Source organism: Grammomys surdaster, unplaced genomic scaffold, assembly GCF_004785775.1.
Source record: "Grammomys surdaster isolate TR1022 unplaced genomic scaffold, NIH_TR_1.0 129, whole genome shotgun sequence".
In the NCBI taxonomy this organism is placed as follows: Eukaryota; Metazoa; Chordata; class Mammalia; order Rodentia; family Muridae; genus Grammomys; species Grammomys surdaster.
Window position 1 is genome coordinate 21,134,794 of NW_021604587.1, and position 17,496 is coordinate 21,152,289.

The 17,496-nt window shown below is 36.1% G+C and overlaps 1 protein-coding gene across 3 annotated transcripts in view; it reads left to right on the forward strand.

The window, feature by feature from the left end:
- Trpm7 (transient receptor potential cation channel subfamily M member 7) overlaps positions 1–17,496 on the forward strand; it is an 81,480-nt gene that overhangs the window by 13,003 nt on the left and 50,981 nt on the right. For 2 of the 3 annotated variants that reach the window (XM_028756112.1, XM_028756122.1), the window contains exons 2-7: positions 4,430–4,509; positions 8,196–8,234; positions 11,154–11,352; positions 12,531–12,744; positions 15,113–15,237; positions 17,308–17,479. In XM_028756112.1, coding sequence (XP_028611945.1) covers positions 4,430–4,509; positions 8,196–8,234; positions 11,154–11,352; positions 12,531–12,744; positions 15,113–15,237; positions 17,308–17,479 — 829 coding nt within the window. Of the gene's footprint in view, positions 1–4,429; positions 4,510–8,195; positions 8,235–11,153; positions 11,353–12,530; positions 12,745–15,112; positions 15,238–17,307; positions 17,480–17,496 lie in introns of those variants that run through there. The other variant, XM_028756132.1, reaches the window with a different exon arrangement.

Genomic DNA, 17,496 nt, shown 5'->3' on the forward strand with positions numbered 1-17,496 from the left:
AGAGGAGAGGAGAGGAGAGGAGAGGAGAGGAGAGGAGAGGAGAGGAGAGGAGAGGAGAGGAGAGGAGAGCAAACAACCGGGGAGGGCTGTGGAGGGTGTACAGTAGCAACTCCCACCCACCCCTGAAATGGAGAAAGAGAATAAATCTGCAAGGAAGTGGAGAGTGGACCATGCAGTAAGTCAGTAATTATCTAATTTATTGAGTGCTTCTATTTTATAAGTGAGAACACTTATATGAGAATTAACCTGGGGATCTAAAGAATATTAGTTGATAGTCTGTCAAATTTATTTCACACCTTCAATCCCAGCACTCTAGAGTCAGAGGCAGTTAGAACTCTTAACTTTGAGGCCAACCTGATCTTCATAGTTCCAGGCCAGCCAGGTCTACATAGGAGAATATCCTGCTTCAATAACAGCAGAACTTACTTGAGGAGGGTTGACTTGAAAAATCTGACTTGTTTACAGTAGGTTTTAGAAAGTAATGGAAATGTTGAGAGTTTAAAAACCAACCTTTTTCCCCCTACTGCTCTTTCTGCTATTCAGGTTGAGGCAGAAGCATGAACTGGATAGTTTGAGGGAAAAGTGGAGTCAAGAAAAGGTTTGTGTTCTTTCTTTAAAGGCTTGGAAACAATATTCTGCTTCCTGATGGGAATGAGCCAGTTAATATAAGGGAAAAACTAGAAAATTGGTGAAGGATGTCCCTGATTTAGAATGTGTGGACTTGGGGCCAGTGGTTGTATTTGAATGGTAGCATAGTTGTTACAACTATGAAGGAAAAGTGAATGCTGATAGAGTAGGAGGGTAATTTTATTGTTTTGTTTTGGGTTCTTTTGTTTGTTTTTGTTGACACAGGGTCTAACCAAGCTGGTCACAAACTCAGTGTTTCTCTGTCTTTCTCCAGGGATTGAACTCAATCTGCTAAGTTTGTGCTACAAGTACTTTTTACTCTCTAAACTATTTTGCTGGCTCTTATAGGAGTTTGCCACAGTTTTGTTCTGGTTGCTTCTGTTTTTTGTTTTTTTTTCCTCAGTAGTGGGATAAGAGACTGAGAATGTGGAGGGTAGTTGAGAAGGAAATGCAGGTATACCCAATGAGAAAAAAAAAAAAACAAAAAACTAGGGAAAGCCAGGGCAGTGAAATTCTTTCCTGAGTAATAGAAATACAATCTTCAGAAAATAACTAGATTTTAGTTTATAAAGAAGGTTCTGGAAGTGCTATGCAAATGGGCTTTGTCGTGTAAGAAATGTTTATAAAAGAACCTAAGTTTCATAGGGCCTCACTTGTGACTTTGTTGGCTGAAGGTCATGGTGTAATTTTTGTCTAAGTAAGCACATTCAAAGGAACTTTTTACCTAGTAAATGGAGATTTTGAATGAGGTCAGAATGATTGAATTTCAGAAACAGAAATGAGATGAATTAAAATTTATCATTTGAGTGTTTGAACTTCACTCCTAATATTTTCTTCTATAGGTTTCCTTTAGAAATATGACGTTCTGTGCCATCGTGTGTGTAGGATATAACTTTAAAAACATTTTTTCCTTTTTTTTTTTTTTGCAGTCAGTGGTGGCACACACCTTTATTTTTTTTTGTTTGTTTGTTTTTTTTTTGTTTTTTTTTGTTTTTCGAGACAGGGTTTCTCTGTATAGCCCTGGCTGTCCTGGAACTCACTCTGTAGACCAGGCTGGCCTCGAACTCAGAAATCCACCTGTCTCTGCCTCCCAAGTGCTGGGATTAAAGGCGTGCGCTACCACCGCCCGGCGGCACACACCTTTAATTCCAGCACTTTGGAGGCAGAGACAGGCAAGTCTTTTTGAGTTTGAGGCCAGCCTGGTTTACAGAGTGAGTTCCAGGATGGCCAGAGCTATATCGAGAATCCCTGTCTCGAAACCCCTTCCCCCCAAAAAAATTTTATGCAGTGTCAGGAATTGAACCCAGACCTGACATGTGCTAAGAATTGTTCTGCCACTGAGCTATGGTCTCTACAGTCTTTAATTGCTCAGTATTAGAGAGTTACTTCTAACTTAACCGCATATTCTTGTTTTCCTTCCTGTTTGCACACGTGTGACAGTCAGAAGTCAGAAGTCTTGTCTGTCAGTTCTCTATTCCTATATGTGGGCTTCAGGAATCAGATTCAGGTTAACACCTTTACCTACTGAACTATCTAACTAGCCTAGTGTTACTTTTTTGTCATTTTGCTTTTTATTTCATTGATTTTGTTTTTTTAATTTTATTTTTTCTTTCGTGGAGTGACAGTGTGTATGTGTGTTCTGAAACAGGGTCTTACTTGGTAGCCCAAGCTCACCTGGATCTCAGTGCTCCATTGTCTTGTCTGTCAAGCACTGGGATTCCATGTGTATCGCACTGTGCTTGGCTTAACAGAAACTGATTTTTTTTTTTTAAAATTTATGTGTATGAGCCAGTGCCTCTTGTGCAGTGCTAGCAGAGGCCAGAAGAATGCACCAGTTCCTCTGGAGTGGGAATTACAGTCAGTTGTAAACCACCTGATGTGAATCAGGTACTCTTCAAAAAGGCCAAGTAGTTTTAACTACAAAGCTATCTCTTAGCCCTCATTATATTTTTTATTTTGGACATTTAGCTAGTCTTTTTCATTAGCTCCTCGATTATTCCCTGCATCCATTTCCTAAGGCTATACTTTCACTTCACACAATTTAGACTATATTTATAGCCTCAGTTGTCAACTTTACACATCTCTGAAAAGGAAACCTCAACTAAATATCTTTCTTCAGATTGGCCTATGGGCATATCTGTGAGACATGTTCTTAATGTATAATTGATGCAGGAGGGCCCAGACTACTGCGGGTGGTTCTGTCCTTAGATGGACCTGAGCTATATAAGAAAGTAGCTGTGCAAGACTGTAAGCAGCATTTCCCTATGATCTCTGCTGCAGTTTCTCCCTTTATTTTCTTGAGTGATGAACTGTGAGTTGGAAGTATAAGATGAAATAAACCTTTCTTCCTTGAGTTGTTTTTGGTTGTGGTGTTTTTATCACTACAAGAAACAAGAAAGCAAACTAGAACAGAATATGTGACACATTATTCACATCTAAGAACTTTAGATACTTGTGTTTGTTTGCTTGTTTGTTTGGTTTTTCAAAACAGTGTTTCTCTCTTTGTATCCCTGGCTGTCCTGGAACTCTATCTGTAGACCAGGTAGGCCTCGAACTCACAGAGATCTATCTGCCTGCCTCCCAAGTGCTGGGATTAAAGGCCCGACTTGATATTGTGATTTTTTTATTTTGATTCCTAAATACTTTAAGTATTGAGGACCAAATTTTATTTATTAATTACAGTGTGATCAGTCTGTATATTTTATATATGTAATTTCCTATGTGTGTCTAAAGAAAGTAAATACATTTTTTTATGTGGGATGTAGAAATGGGCACATATTTGTCAAAATGAACTTGTCAGTTGTGTTTAAAACCTTTTATATACAGATACTACCAACTTAGATAAGGACAAGTGAATCATAGGCAGAGTAATAGTGACCTGTCCCCTGAACCTTTACCCAGCTGATACCCTGTTCTGAAAGATATCTGTACTCCCCCTAAACACCCACACTCCAGTGTCATCCCCTTCCCCACGTCCTGCCTTTTTGTGTTTATAACCCCTGTGTGAATAAGTAAAAATTACGATTTTATTTAAAAATATGAATAATTAAAAAAAACCTTTTATATACCTTTCCTGATTAGATAGAAATGTGTTTAAACTTATTTGACCTAGAGTTGTTGAAATTTTCCTCATTTAGTTTTTGCTCTTTTTTTTTTTTTTTAAACAATCTGATTGTGGTTGAGCGTAAGATTGACACATGAATTTGGTAGATTTAAAGGTTTGAAATTGTTTAATAATTTACTGTATCTCCCATCCAGGTACTTAAGAGCTCAGCCTTGTTTAGCCTACAAGATCAGATGAGATAGGCTACTTTCTGGGTGGATCATAGATAACTTGCTCTCCTTCTATTGATGCTTAGCAATTTTCCTGCTATCTTTCTTTTGACTAGAATTATGCTTGCTGCCCTTTTGTATCAGAGTACCAGTAGCCAATACATGCCCTTAAACTTTCTAGAAATACCTGATAGCTTAGGCTGGGCTTTGTTTTCTCTAAATTAAATGTTGCTGTCACTTTTGACTCTTAAATGGTTCAGGATCACATTAATTCTTGAGGCTTATGCCTTATTCTGAGACTCTCATTCTTGGTTTGTTTCCTTTGGCATAGCACTGTTAAATCATATTGGATTCAAGTAGAATTATTTTAATGATTTAGGTGTACCATCACTGAGAATAATATATTATACCTATTTAGTGGATTAAAACAAAAATAAATACTACACACATTTTTGTGTCTCTGTTGTAAAATTACTTCCTCAGATTAGCACGCTGTAAATTTGTAAACCATCTTTGAACTCTCTTTTAGTCCCAGAAATCCTGGATAGAGAGCACTTTGACCAAGAGGGAGTGTGTGTATATTATACCAAGCTCCAAAGACCCTCACAGGTAAGCATACATTGAATTCTTCTAGAAATTTAGATGTAAATTTATTGTTATTTATATTTAGCAAACAAATGCACATAATAATTTGAAGTTACTATTAATTTTTCTTTTGAGAATGGGAAAAGAGACTTAGCAAGGTACCAGTGCTCTAGAATTTCTTTTCTCAAAACTTTCTCTGAACCCTAATTGTCTAATCTACATGTAGCAGCCATCCGTCTTCTGAAGCAGATCACCAAGTGGCCAGGCTGGCTGATCTACAAAGTAGTTGGGAGCTATCTTAGTGTTTTACTGCTGTAAACAGACACTGTGGCCAAGGCATCTCTTATAAGAACAATGTTTAATTGGGGCTGGCTTACAGGTTCAGAGGTTCAGTCCATTATCATCAAGGCAGGAACATGGCAGCATCCAGCAGGCATGGTGCAGGAGGAGCTGAGGTTGTACCTCTTCATCTAAAGGCTGCTAGCAGAACGCTGACTTCCAGGCAGCTAGGATGAGGGTCTTAAAGCCCATGCCCATAGTGATACACCTATTCATTCCAACAAGGCCACACTTCCAAATAGTATCACTCACTGAGGTAAATATATTCAAACCATGACAGGACCTTCCCTGTCTGCCCTCCAGGGTTGCAGGCACACTCTGTTGTGTCTACCCCCTCCTCCCTTTTCATTTGTAAATGTTGATGGTGGGAGTCTAGACTCAGGTCTTTGTGTTTGTGTGACAAGAAGTATACTGACTTGAAGCAACTTCCCAGACCCTGCAAAGGCTTTTAATTCTTTCAGTCATTAGCCTTAATGTCCCTGAAATAATTACATTCTGTGATTTTTTTTTTCTAATATAGCTTACTAAAAATAGGTTCTGTTGTTACATCACAGGTAACATGATATAGTATTCCTAACACTGGGGTTAATATTTAGGGTCCTAGTTCTAAGGCACCATTTTCTCCCAGGAAAGTGTGATCTTTGCTTTATTTATTTTTTTTTTATAAAGAATTATTTATTTTATGCATATGAGTAGCTGTCTTCAGACACACCAGAAGAGGGCATCGGGTCCCGTTGTAGATGGTTGTGAGCCACCATGTGGTTGCTGGGAATTGAACTCAGGACCTCTGGAAGAGCAGTCCGTGCTCTTAGCCACTGAGCCGTCACTCCAGCTCCCGATCTTTGCTTTATTAAAAACAATAGATTCAGAGCCAGGGGTGATAGCACTTGCCATTAACCCTAGCACTCTAGAGGCAGAGGTGGGAGCACTAGGCTAGACTGTTCTACAGAGTGAGTTCCAGCACAGCCAAGGCTATACAGAGAAACTTTAAAAACAAAACAAACAGAAGACCCACCAAGACCCTTCTCCCAAAACACCACCATCATCAACAACCAAACCCAGTAGATGTGATGGGTTGTGGTGGTGCAAGCCTTTATTTATCTTAGCACGTGGGAGACAGAGATATGGGTTTCTGAGTTCAAGGCCTGTTTTTTCTTTATAATCAGTTTCCAGTCTATCCAAGACAACTACATAGTGAGACGCTTTGCCCCAAAAACAAAAAACAAGATTGTATTGGTAATGGGGAGTTTGTTTCTTGTTAATTTTACTCTGCAGTAGAAATAATATAAGCACTCACCAGACATTAAAGAAACAACAACCTATTACAAATATTTTAAGTGAAAGTCTTTTTCTACTACCACTCTTTAGCCATAACTTCACAAAATATTCTGGTACTGTCCATTCCTTGACATAACTTCCAGAGAGACTTGGATAAAGTACATCCATTATCAGTTCAGCTCCCTAGCACTCATCTAAAAGCTAAATGTGGTATTATGTCCCTGTATTCTTAGCACTGTGATAGGCAGAAATAGGCACAGCCAGGGGCCATACTGACCAGCTAGTCTAACTAAAATAGCAACCCCCAGGTTCAGTGAAAGAGACCTTGTATCAAAAACAAAACAAACAAACAAACCAATGTGGAAGGCTGGAGAGATGGCTCACTGGTTAAAAGCACTGACTGCTCTTCTGGAGGATCCAGGTTCAAATCCCAGCCACATGTCAGCTCACAACTGATTTTTTACAACTCCCATACCAAGTGATCTAGTTTCCTTTTCTGGCTTCCAAGGGCATTATATACATGTGATCCACAGACATATATTTAGGCAAAATACCTATACATATAAAATAAATCTTAAAAATTAAAAGTTGGGCCGGGCAGTGGTGTCACATGCCTTTAATCCCAGCACTTGGGAGGCAGAGGTAGGCGGATTTCTGAGTTCGAGGCCAGCCTGGTATACAGAGTAAGTTCCAGGACAGCCAGGGCTACACAGAAAAACTCTGTCTCGAAAAACAAAAAAAATAAAAAAAATAAAAAAATAAAAAGTTAGAGAAGTGATCAAGGAAGCCCTTGGCTTTCAATCTTGCATAATTGTATGCATATACACATCCTCCGTACCTTCTAGAAACAGTCTTTGCATATCCAAGTAGATTTTATATATATATATATCGTTCTCCTCAGCTTCAAAGTTCCTGATGTTTAATTTGTTATGCTTATTACTTATCTTGGAGACCATTGCTTCATTCTGTCTCTTTTCTTTTTGAGACAGAGTCTTACTGTATAGCCCTCACTGACCTGAAACCTGGCTATGTAGATCAGGCTGACCTAGAACTTAACAGACATCCTTCTGTCTCCCACATGCACTATCACACCTGGCATACACACACACACACACACACACACACACACTTTTTAGTGGTACTAGGGATAGAATTCTTAGCCTTACACATGCTAGGCACGTACTCCACTGTCAAGCTCTATCTCCAGCTTAGTACTTTATAGTAATTTGTTGCATGTTATGAGTTGTATGTCTAAATCATTTATGTTAATACAGTAGTACCTTATTGATGAACATTTTAGTTAATTCTGTTTTTCTCTGTTAGAAGTGCTATAATATATTAACTTATAATTTTTATTTTTTTAATTCTACATATACTTCAGATATTTTAGATATTTAGCGCATGCTTTTAAAATACTTTTTGCTTATCAGTGCTGAGGAGTTGAACCCAGTGTTTTATTCCTGTTAGACAGGTGTTCTATCACTGAGCTATATGTACAGACCTGGTCCGTACTTTTAGAATTTGAGTTAGAGTTTGAGGAATTGATACTTTTTAATTTTGACAAGTGTTATCAAATTGTTGTCCATAAAAATATTAATATGTATTTCACCAGCAGATAAGACTTTCCTATGTTTTCTATTTAAGTATTTAAAAAAGTTCCTAATTGAGTCTTTCATACATATGTTTTTTTACTGTGAACTCTGTTCATATTTTTCCATTTTTATGTTGGATTTTAACAAATTGATTTGAGGAAGTTCTATTAGGGAAACTCTGTGTTTATGTCTTATTAGTTGCAGATTTTTCCTACATGTAAACATTCTTTTGCATACTTAATTTGTCATTTTACTCTATTGTTTCTTCATTTTATTTCAAAATTAATAATACTTGATAGATAATTCTATGCATATTTAAAAAGGTTAGTTGAATGTATAAACCAAGGTGTGCATGATTTATAGTATTTATTAAAGATATATATATATATATATATATACACATATATATATGTTTTGTTGTATACTTTTTAATGAACTTAATATTATTTATTTTAAAATATTTTTTCTTGAACTAATAATTTACCTTTCTACATTTTATAGATGTCTTCCAGGATGTCAGATTTGTCAGCAACTTGTCAGGTGAGTTTATTATACATTGCAGAAATTTTGAAAAATAAACTTAACTCAGAGGTAGGGTTCTGAAAGTGAGAATTATTTGAACAGAGAGGGAAGGGACAGGGGATTCTGACAAGCAGAACAGGCTGTGGGAAGATCTGACAGTTAAAGACCCCGTGTTTCAATCAGGAAACTACAGTGTAAGAAATAGAATGTGGTTGGTAGGCTGGGCTACCACCATTCAGGAGACAGAGGCAGGCAGATCCCTATGAGCTCAAGGCTAGCCTGTTCACATATAGTGAACTCCCACCCAGCTAGGGTTACACAGTAATTCCTTGTCTCCCCCTTCCCCCCCCAAAAAAAAAAATTAGAAATGAGTAGAGACTAGGTCGTTTATGCTTAATAGATCTTACTTCTGATTTTCTATTAAAGGAGGTTAGTTGCAAACTGGAGAGTTGAATCCTTGGTTAAAAACACTGGCTGCTCTTCAAGAAGACCCAACTTTGATTCCCAGCAGCCGAATGGCAGCTCACAACTGTCTTTAGTTCTAGTTCCAGGGGATCCAGTGTCTGTTTCTAGCATCTTTGGCATTGCTTGCATGTGGCACACATACATAATTCAGATAAACACTTATACACATAAGTTAACATGCTAAATTTTCTTCTCCTCCTGCCTTTGCAGCCATCGTTGTTTTTGTTGTTTTGTTTTGGTTTTGGGTTTTTTTTAAGATTTATTTATTTGTTTGTTTATTTCATGTATATGAGTACACTGTTGCAGTCTTCAGACACACCAGAAGAGGGCATCAGATCCCATTACAGATGGTTGTGAGCCACCATGTGGTTGCTGGGAATTGAACTCAGGACCTCTGGAAGAGCAGTCAGTGCTCTTAACCACTGAGCCATCTCTCCAGCCCCGGTTTTGTTTTTTTTTTGTTTTGTTTTGTTTTATTTTGTTTTGAATGTTTGTTGTCTCTGTTGGAGACAGGATCTCATGTAGTCCATGCTGGCTTTAACCACCTGGACCGGGTCTGATCTTAAGTTCCTACTCTCTTGCCTCCATTTCCCAAGTGTTGGGGTTACAGTTATGTGCTGCAGCACACCATCAATTCCCTTTTTTTTTTTTTCTTTTTTTGGTTAGGTTTTATTCTAGTTTGTTTTAAGACTTCTTTCCCTTACCATTGGTTTTTCAGCAGTGTCCTAGTTTTGTTTTGAGACAAGTTCTCTCTGTGTAGCTCTGGCTGTCCTGTAACTCACAGAGATCTGCCTGCCTCTGACTCTTAAGTGTTGAGAGTAAAGATATGTGCCATCACTCCTGGCTGTAGTATGGTTTTGTTTATGTATGGTTTGTTTATTTGTTGAACTGCTGAGATACATGGATTCAAGAATTTTCAAATTTAGAATTCTTTTTCTTCAGTGTGTTTTCTAAATTTTTTTTTCTATTTCTTTTTAAGGCTTGAATTATATGTGTTGAATTATTTGATGTTATTCTGACTTTTGAGATGTCTTTCAGTTCTCTTTCCTTGTGTTCATATTTCCTCAACTATCCGGGGCATATTTTTAATATTTGGACCTTATTTCTAATACTTGTTTTATATCTTCTATCATTTTGGATTTTACTTAATGACATTTATTTCCTTTAATAATACTTTTTACTTTTTTTACTTTTTTTTTTTTTAGGATAAACTTTTTTTTCAGTTTTGTTGCTATTTTGTTTATGAAGGGTTTTATTGAATATACCCTGCAAGGCTCAGACATAATCATTTTTCCTTGTTCTCTCAAGTACTTTTGGGCCAGCATGTGTGGCTTCATGCTGAGAAGTTTTGATTAGTAATGTACATAGTGAATTTTAAGATATGGAGGGGTTATATTTTGTTATATTACATTGTAGAATTTTGGACTTACTTTAGCAAGTAATTAGGTGAATTTGGTTCAGGTTAGTCCTTTGAAGTTTTGCTTTTCATTTTAGGACTTGGGCTAAGTCTAACTTAGGTTCATTACACAAAACTCTTCTCACAAGCCTTTATTAGGACTTATGTATCAGAAGGCTGTTTGTTCATTTTAGGCATGCAAACCTTTCTGTGCCCTGGATGAGTTTCAGGATTGTTCTTACACAGATGGTCTGTCTGCAGGCATTGAGAACTCTTTTTCCTAGGATCACCTTCCTGTTACTGCTTTTCCAGTTTTAAACTTTACTGTGGTTTTCATATTCTGTCAGATCAGTCGAACTGCACAGTTCTGTTTTTTTTTTTTTGTTTCTTGCAATAATGGTCCAGTAGGTACTTTTAGGTAGCACACCATCACTCTTTGTGCTCCTAGCCTCAGGCAATGATTTACCACTCTTTGGTGACTCGGTAGGTTAGTTTTTGTTTTCTTGAATTCTGAGGTCCTGGAGTCATACATTCATTGTGTGGTGTTTGGCTTATTAGGTCACAAGCAACAGGAGTTTCATCCATTATTGTGTCTACTCAAACTTCATCTCATTCTATAGCTAAATATTATTTCTCTTAAGTAGCTGTTCCACATTTTATTGATGGCTTACATTACAGTTTTTGTTACTATACACCAATGTATTTACTCTGTTTCTATACTGTGGTAAAAATATTTACTTATAGATACCCTAAAATCAAAATGGCAAGCTGTTTTTATGTTCATTCATTTTAATTCAATTTTTCAATAACTTAATTTTAAAATTTACTTTCTAATTATCTTACAAATTAGCAAATTTCCTCACCAGCATTGACATTCGTACATAGTTTGGGTTGTGCCCTCCCCTCCACCCTCCTCTCATATCTCTGTTTCCCATCCCGGCTTGAAGCCCTTTTGTTCCCAGTCCTCCCTTGTTACTTTCACATCACAGGTGTTCTATTACCCTTCCTACCTACTTTTCTTTCGCTCTTGATGTTTTGAAAGGTCTCTTTATAAACTCTTTGCTTTTTCCCTTTAGATGTTTCTGTGGTCGTTTGGTCAAGCAACATGCATGCTTTACTGCAAGTCTTGCCATGAAATACTCAGATGTGAAATTGGGTGAACACTTTAACCAGGCAATAGAGGAATGGTCTGTGGAAAAGCACACGGAGCAGAGCCCAACAGATGCTTATGGAGTCATCAATTTTCAAGGGGGTTCTCATTCCTACAGAGCTAAGGTATGCCACTTATTTGATTTATTTGTTTAACTTATTTTGTAATATGTGTAGTACCAAACAGAGTAAGGTAAAGTTCTTAACATGAGTTGACATAAATACAGAATTATTTGTAGATCAAATCATCATTATAAAAAGTCTTAATTTCATGTTTATTGTCAAAATCTGTTTTCTCAAAGGAAATATAAATCTCCTTTATTTCTCTTTTAACATTTTCTTAAGGTAAAAGGTCTCATTTTTTTAGGCATTGTGACATATGCCTGACATTCTAGCTACTTCAGAACCTAAAGTACAAGGATTATTTGAACCCACTTTTGGGATCAGGCTAGGCAGTATGGGAAAACCCTATTGTGCTAAAGAAAATCAAGTCCCCCAAAGTATCTTTTTAGTAGCATAGATAGATAGCCTTTTAAAATCAAATTCTTGTATTTGAGTTTAAGTTTAACCATTATAGTATTAGCTATCTACTTGTCTTCCTTTTTTTCTTTATTCACTTGTCTTATATTTTGATTGGCTTCCTTTTGTTTATATGTTATTCTTCTTTAATGTGATCTTATAATAAGTACAGTTTTAACTTACTGCTGTTAAAAATTACCTACCCCTCACTTTACCATTCAGTAATGTAAGAACTTTAAGAACATCTGTAACTCCATTATTGTGTCTTATGTGCATTTTTAGCAAACATTTAAATTCTGTATATTCTAAAATTCTGTAATGTAATTGTTAATCGTTTTATAACCTTTGCATCTTCCTCCTTGTCTTAAGACATCATGCTCATCTCCAAGTTTTCTTACTTTCCATAAGTTCTTAACTGCTTTTGTACCTGACTGATTCCAAAAAAATATGCTGTTTGTCCTAGCACCTCCTACTCTTGGAGTATTCATAGTTAAACAGGGCAATAAATGTGAATGGATGTGTTAATCGATAATTGAGTATAAATATACAAATTGACATCTGTATATTGATTTTGGTGAGTTACAATGCTAGTACTATAAATATCACAAACATTTTTCCAAATTTTAAAGCCATTTGCTATTTTATATTTCTGGAAGTGTAAATATTTTGAAAATGGCCCATAACAACTTTTTACATGACCTAATTTAAGTAATTTTTTGATTATCAGATAATGTTGCATTATTAAATCTACGAACATAGTTATTTCGACCCTTTGTTTATTTTAGTATGTGAGACTATCATATGATACCAAACCTGAAATCATTCTGCAACTTCTGCTTAAAGAATGGCAAATGGAGTTACCCAAACTTGTTATTTCTGTACATGGAGGCATGCAGAAATTTGAGCTTCATCCAAGAATCAAGCAGTTGCTTGGAAAGGGTCTTATTAAAGCTGCAGTTACAACCGGAGCTTGGATTTTAACTGGAGGAGTAAATACAGGTAATATGAATACTATTCATTTTATTTAAAGTTTGCCAATCTTTCATATCAGTTTGGCATTTGAAATAATAAATTAGTTTAAATATTTGATTCTTCTGCTATTCTATAATCTTTGGTAATTTCATTGATAAAAATAACTAAATCTTTTTGGTTGTCATTTAGGCCTTTAAAAGATACACTTTAGAGCAAAAGTTTGCAAAGTTGTCCTGTGTGCCAGATTCAGCTTAGGTAATTCCTATTGTTATGAATAAAGATTTATTTGAATGTAGCCACATTCATTTGTCTGTACTTGTAACAAAGACTAGTAAGTATATTGTACACAGCCCAAATGTTAATGCTTATCTATTGCCAAAACATTTGCTGACTCTATTGTAAAGTATTGTCATTTCTGACTACTGATAAACTGGTAGAAGAATGGTAGTCTGCTGCTTTGGTAGTGGTAAAAGGCTTGTCCTTTGGGACCTAGAGAGATGGCTCAGCAGATATGAGCATTGGCTGTTCTTGTAGAGGACATAAATTTTGTTTCTAGCATTCACATGGTATCTCACAACTGTCTATAACTCTAGTTCCAGGGAATCTGATACCTTTTTCTGGCTTTCTTGGGCACTAGGGATGTACATACATGCAGACATGTATACTTGTAAAAATAAAATTATAAAAAAGAAAAGTGGCCTTCAGAAATTAAATTTTCAGCCTGACAGTGATGGTGCCTGCCTTTAATCCCAGCACCAGGGAGGCAAAGGCTGGTAGATCTCTGTGAGTTTGAGACCAGCCTGGTCTACAGAGTGAATTCCAGGACTGCCAGGGCTACATAGTGAGACCTTGTGTCAAAAAAATAAGTAAACAAACAAAATTAAATAAATTAATGTTTTTAAAAATTATTTTTTCATTTGTTAGTCCCCCTTCAAGGTCTTTTGTATAATGTTTAAACTTAGAATTTACAGGGGATGGGCAATTTAAGTAATTAAAGTTAAACATAATTATTTACTTAAATCACCTTAATCATCTTATTTGTTTAGACTCATTGTAAGACATCTTTTGAGCTGCAGGATATGTATTGTTCTGCAAAATAGACACTTTGAATATTATACTAGGGAATACGTGTGGTGTATAAGATGATCAGTGATATGTAGACAAGTGGGATAAAGAAATGTTACACAGGATGATAGAGAAACTACTATGGTATCAGTCTCACTGATGTTGCTAGTACCTGAGAAGAACTTCCTTTAAAGAGAGGTACTGTTTATTTTGACTTCATGGTTTTAGAAATGTCAGTCTGTCATAGTGACCAGGAAGCAGAGAGGAGGAAATATAAGAAGGAACAAGAACATGTTCCTTAGGATCTACTTTCTTCAGCTTGGCCCTACCTCCTACCTTTGACACCCTCCAAATAGAGCCATTGTACTATGAATCTGTTCATCAGAGCCCTTGTGATCAGATGTGTCTGGAAACATTAGATACCCAGACTTGAGCTTTACCAGTCTTTTAACATCTCAATACAGTCAAGTTGATGATTAAGAGTAAGCAGATTTCTACTGATATGATATTTTAAGAAAGATGGAAATAAAGTAACAAGAAAAACTTGGGATAGAGTATGTAGAAAAGAAATTACTTGTGTATTACAAGTGTATGTTCCCTATGTAACATAAAGGGAAGTAAACAAGGAGTGCTGCTCAGAAGCTCTTGGGAGTTGGGGTAGTAGAGAAGCATGGTATGTTACAAGTAACAGACAGACAACGTTTTAAGGTCTTACAAGACATTAACAAACATTATAGCTTTTACTCTTGAATAAGTGGGGTAAGGTTTTAAGATATTAGTTGGTAAGAGCAAAGATTACCTGAATGTGTTTTGAAAATGAACTATTTTTAAGCAAGCAAGGCAGTGGGAACAAATCAGTGATGATGTTATTTTCTTTGTCTTATCTAAAACAGGAGATCTAATATGTTACAAGAAGCAAATTATACATCTTTTTTTAGGATTAGACTTACCAATGTGATAGGATTCAGTTTACATGGGTTTTGGACAGTTGCAATGGATTAGATACTGTGTGGTTTTGTAATCTGTTTAGTTATCTTACAATTTTTATAAGCTTGGCTTTGGCTCTTACAGCCTTAGAATCTTTTTTAAAACAAATGTCATAAATTGTAACGTTAGAAAGAAAGTACAGATCTTCTTTTTTTTTTTTTTTGTGGGAGAGTGTTTCGAGACAGGGTTTCTCTTTGTATCCCTGGCTGTCCTTGAACTCTCTCTGTAGACCAGGCTGGCCTTGAACTCAGAGATATGCCTGCTTCTGCCTCCGAGTGTTAGAATGCAAAACCACCGTCCAGCTAGGATTTTTCTAATGGTGTATAAAATTTTGTATAAACAGGTGTGGCAAAACATGTTGGTGATGCCCTCAAAGAACATGCTTCCAGATCATCTCGAAAAATTTGCGCTATTGGAATAGCTCCCTGGGGAGTGATAGAAAACAGAAATGATCTTGTTGGGAGAGATGTAAGAAATTTTTTTTTTTCCTAATGTCTTAAATTTGAGCTTGTATATAAACAGGAATAATGCTAGCCAACTTGATAGACTGTATCATACTTTTGCACTAAGTTTAAAACAAAATTTCTAGTCTTTTTTGATCCTTTGAAAAATGTTTATCAATATAAATGCTTATAATAATGGTGGCCTTTTTTGTTTTCTGTCTTTAATGTAGAATGTCATTTTAACATGCTTTCCATATAAATATTTGTAATTGATTTTTTTTTCTTTTGTTTTTTTCAAGACAGAGTTTCTCTATGTAACTGTTGCTGTTCTGGAACCTGTTCTATAGACCAGGCTAGTCTTGAACTTAGAGAGCTAACTGCTTATTATTGTTCAGGATTAATCTTGTCACCAAGAGTAGGAATCAAATGCTAGTACTTTATTCAAATAGATTGAAGATGTGAATTGTTTATAGATATTCATCAGGAATCTATTAAAGTAAAACTTGCTGGGCGTGGTGGTGCAGTGCCAAGGGCTTTGGTATGGGGGCTTACCTGGCTGAGGGTCTTAGGTTCTTTGCTGATAGGGCACCCACAGAGGAGATACAGAGTCACCAAAGGGAGGGAGAGAGTCACTCAATGATCAGGGAAATTTAGCAGTTCTGACTCGCAAGTGCTTTTTTATTTATACTTCACAGAACAAAGACAGACTAATGATTATCGCAAGTGGTACAGAATATTTTTTGATTTTTCATTACATGTTCATGGTTATAAGTTTAGTTGCAATTAGAAAATACAAACAGAACAGATTTTATTATTAGCCCTATAACTCCAATTTAAAGAATATAAAGATGTCTCCTCCGAGGCAAACACATTTATTATATGACAGCCTGCTTTTAGGCACTCCAGGCAAACAGAAAATATCTGAACCAGTCTTTTTATGAATAACAAATACTACTACTTAACTTATTTTACTATGTGTTTCATCATTTACACTGTAAAGTAATAAAAGTTTATTTTAGCCAATCTGTCTTATTTACTGAGTTGTATTTCTTCAGGTGTGTACATTATACAGTCTTCAATCTTTAAAATACATTTTCAGAGAGCTGGAAGCTTATAATAAAAAGAGACCTTGAATCTGTAACCTATTCTCCTAGCTAGTCAGTTTGTCAATTGACTCTATTTACCCTGTACCAATTAATTAAGCTTTTTGAGGTTGCTCAGGGGCAGATATTCCAAGCAGATTCCTGGAGTAATGGCCTCATCTAGGTATATGCATATCTGTGCTTAATGATGTCCAGGGCCTAAGGAAGACTTGCAAATAGTGGCCAGATAAAGTTAATTTTAGGACTTTCCTAAAAGGAGTCAGATAGAATTTTTCTCAGTAAAAGAAATAAAATTAATCGTAATGCAGAACGTTCCCAAGAATGCAACACACAGAGACCAAACCCTGAAAGTTAGAGATAAAAGGACAGAGATTTAGCAATCTGCTCAGCTTTGTTGTAGCTATATCAAGCAACTGTGCTGGTTTCACGGCTCTTAGCATTCCCAGTGGATAGGGCTGTGCCATTGCAGGCTTTTAATCCCAGTGTACAGCACACAGAGGCAGAGGCAGACCAGTCTTTGAGTTTTAGTTGAAGCCAGCTTGATCAACATAGCAAAGTTCCAATCTAGTGGGGCTATTTAATGCAATCCTGTCTTTAAAAAATAACCAAAAGGAAAAAAAAAATATCTAAATTATGGCAGTCATTTTCAGATGACACTGAATTTCTACTATCTGCTTTAAAAGGCTCTATTTATGCTTTGGAAAAAATATACTTTCACATTTTGCTGCTTTTTTATTGTCTTCTGTATTGTACTTTACTCATTTAAACAAATTTATAATTTGCAGTGTATATTTTACTGCTCCTTTTGCATGCAATGATAAAAACATGGCTCAGTTTATTATTGATCTTCAAATACTTAAAAGTTTGTTCTTTTTCTTTATATATAAATGAAAATAGAATTGTACCTTTTATCTGTGGGTCACTTCAGAATTTATTTTATACTATGTTACATTGAGTTTCCTTCCATTGACTCTTGTTTCACTGTTGTTTAGGTGGTTGCTCCTTATCAAACCCTATTGAATCCCTTGAGCAAACTGAATGTTCTAAATAATTTACACTCCCATTTCATCTTGGTGGATGACGGCACTGTTGGAAAGTATGGGGCAGAAGTCAGACTGAGAAGAGAACTTGAAAAAACCATTAACCAGCAAAGAATTCATGCTAGTAAGGGAGCATAGATT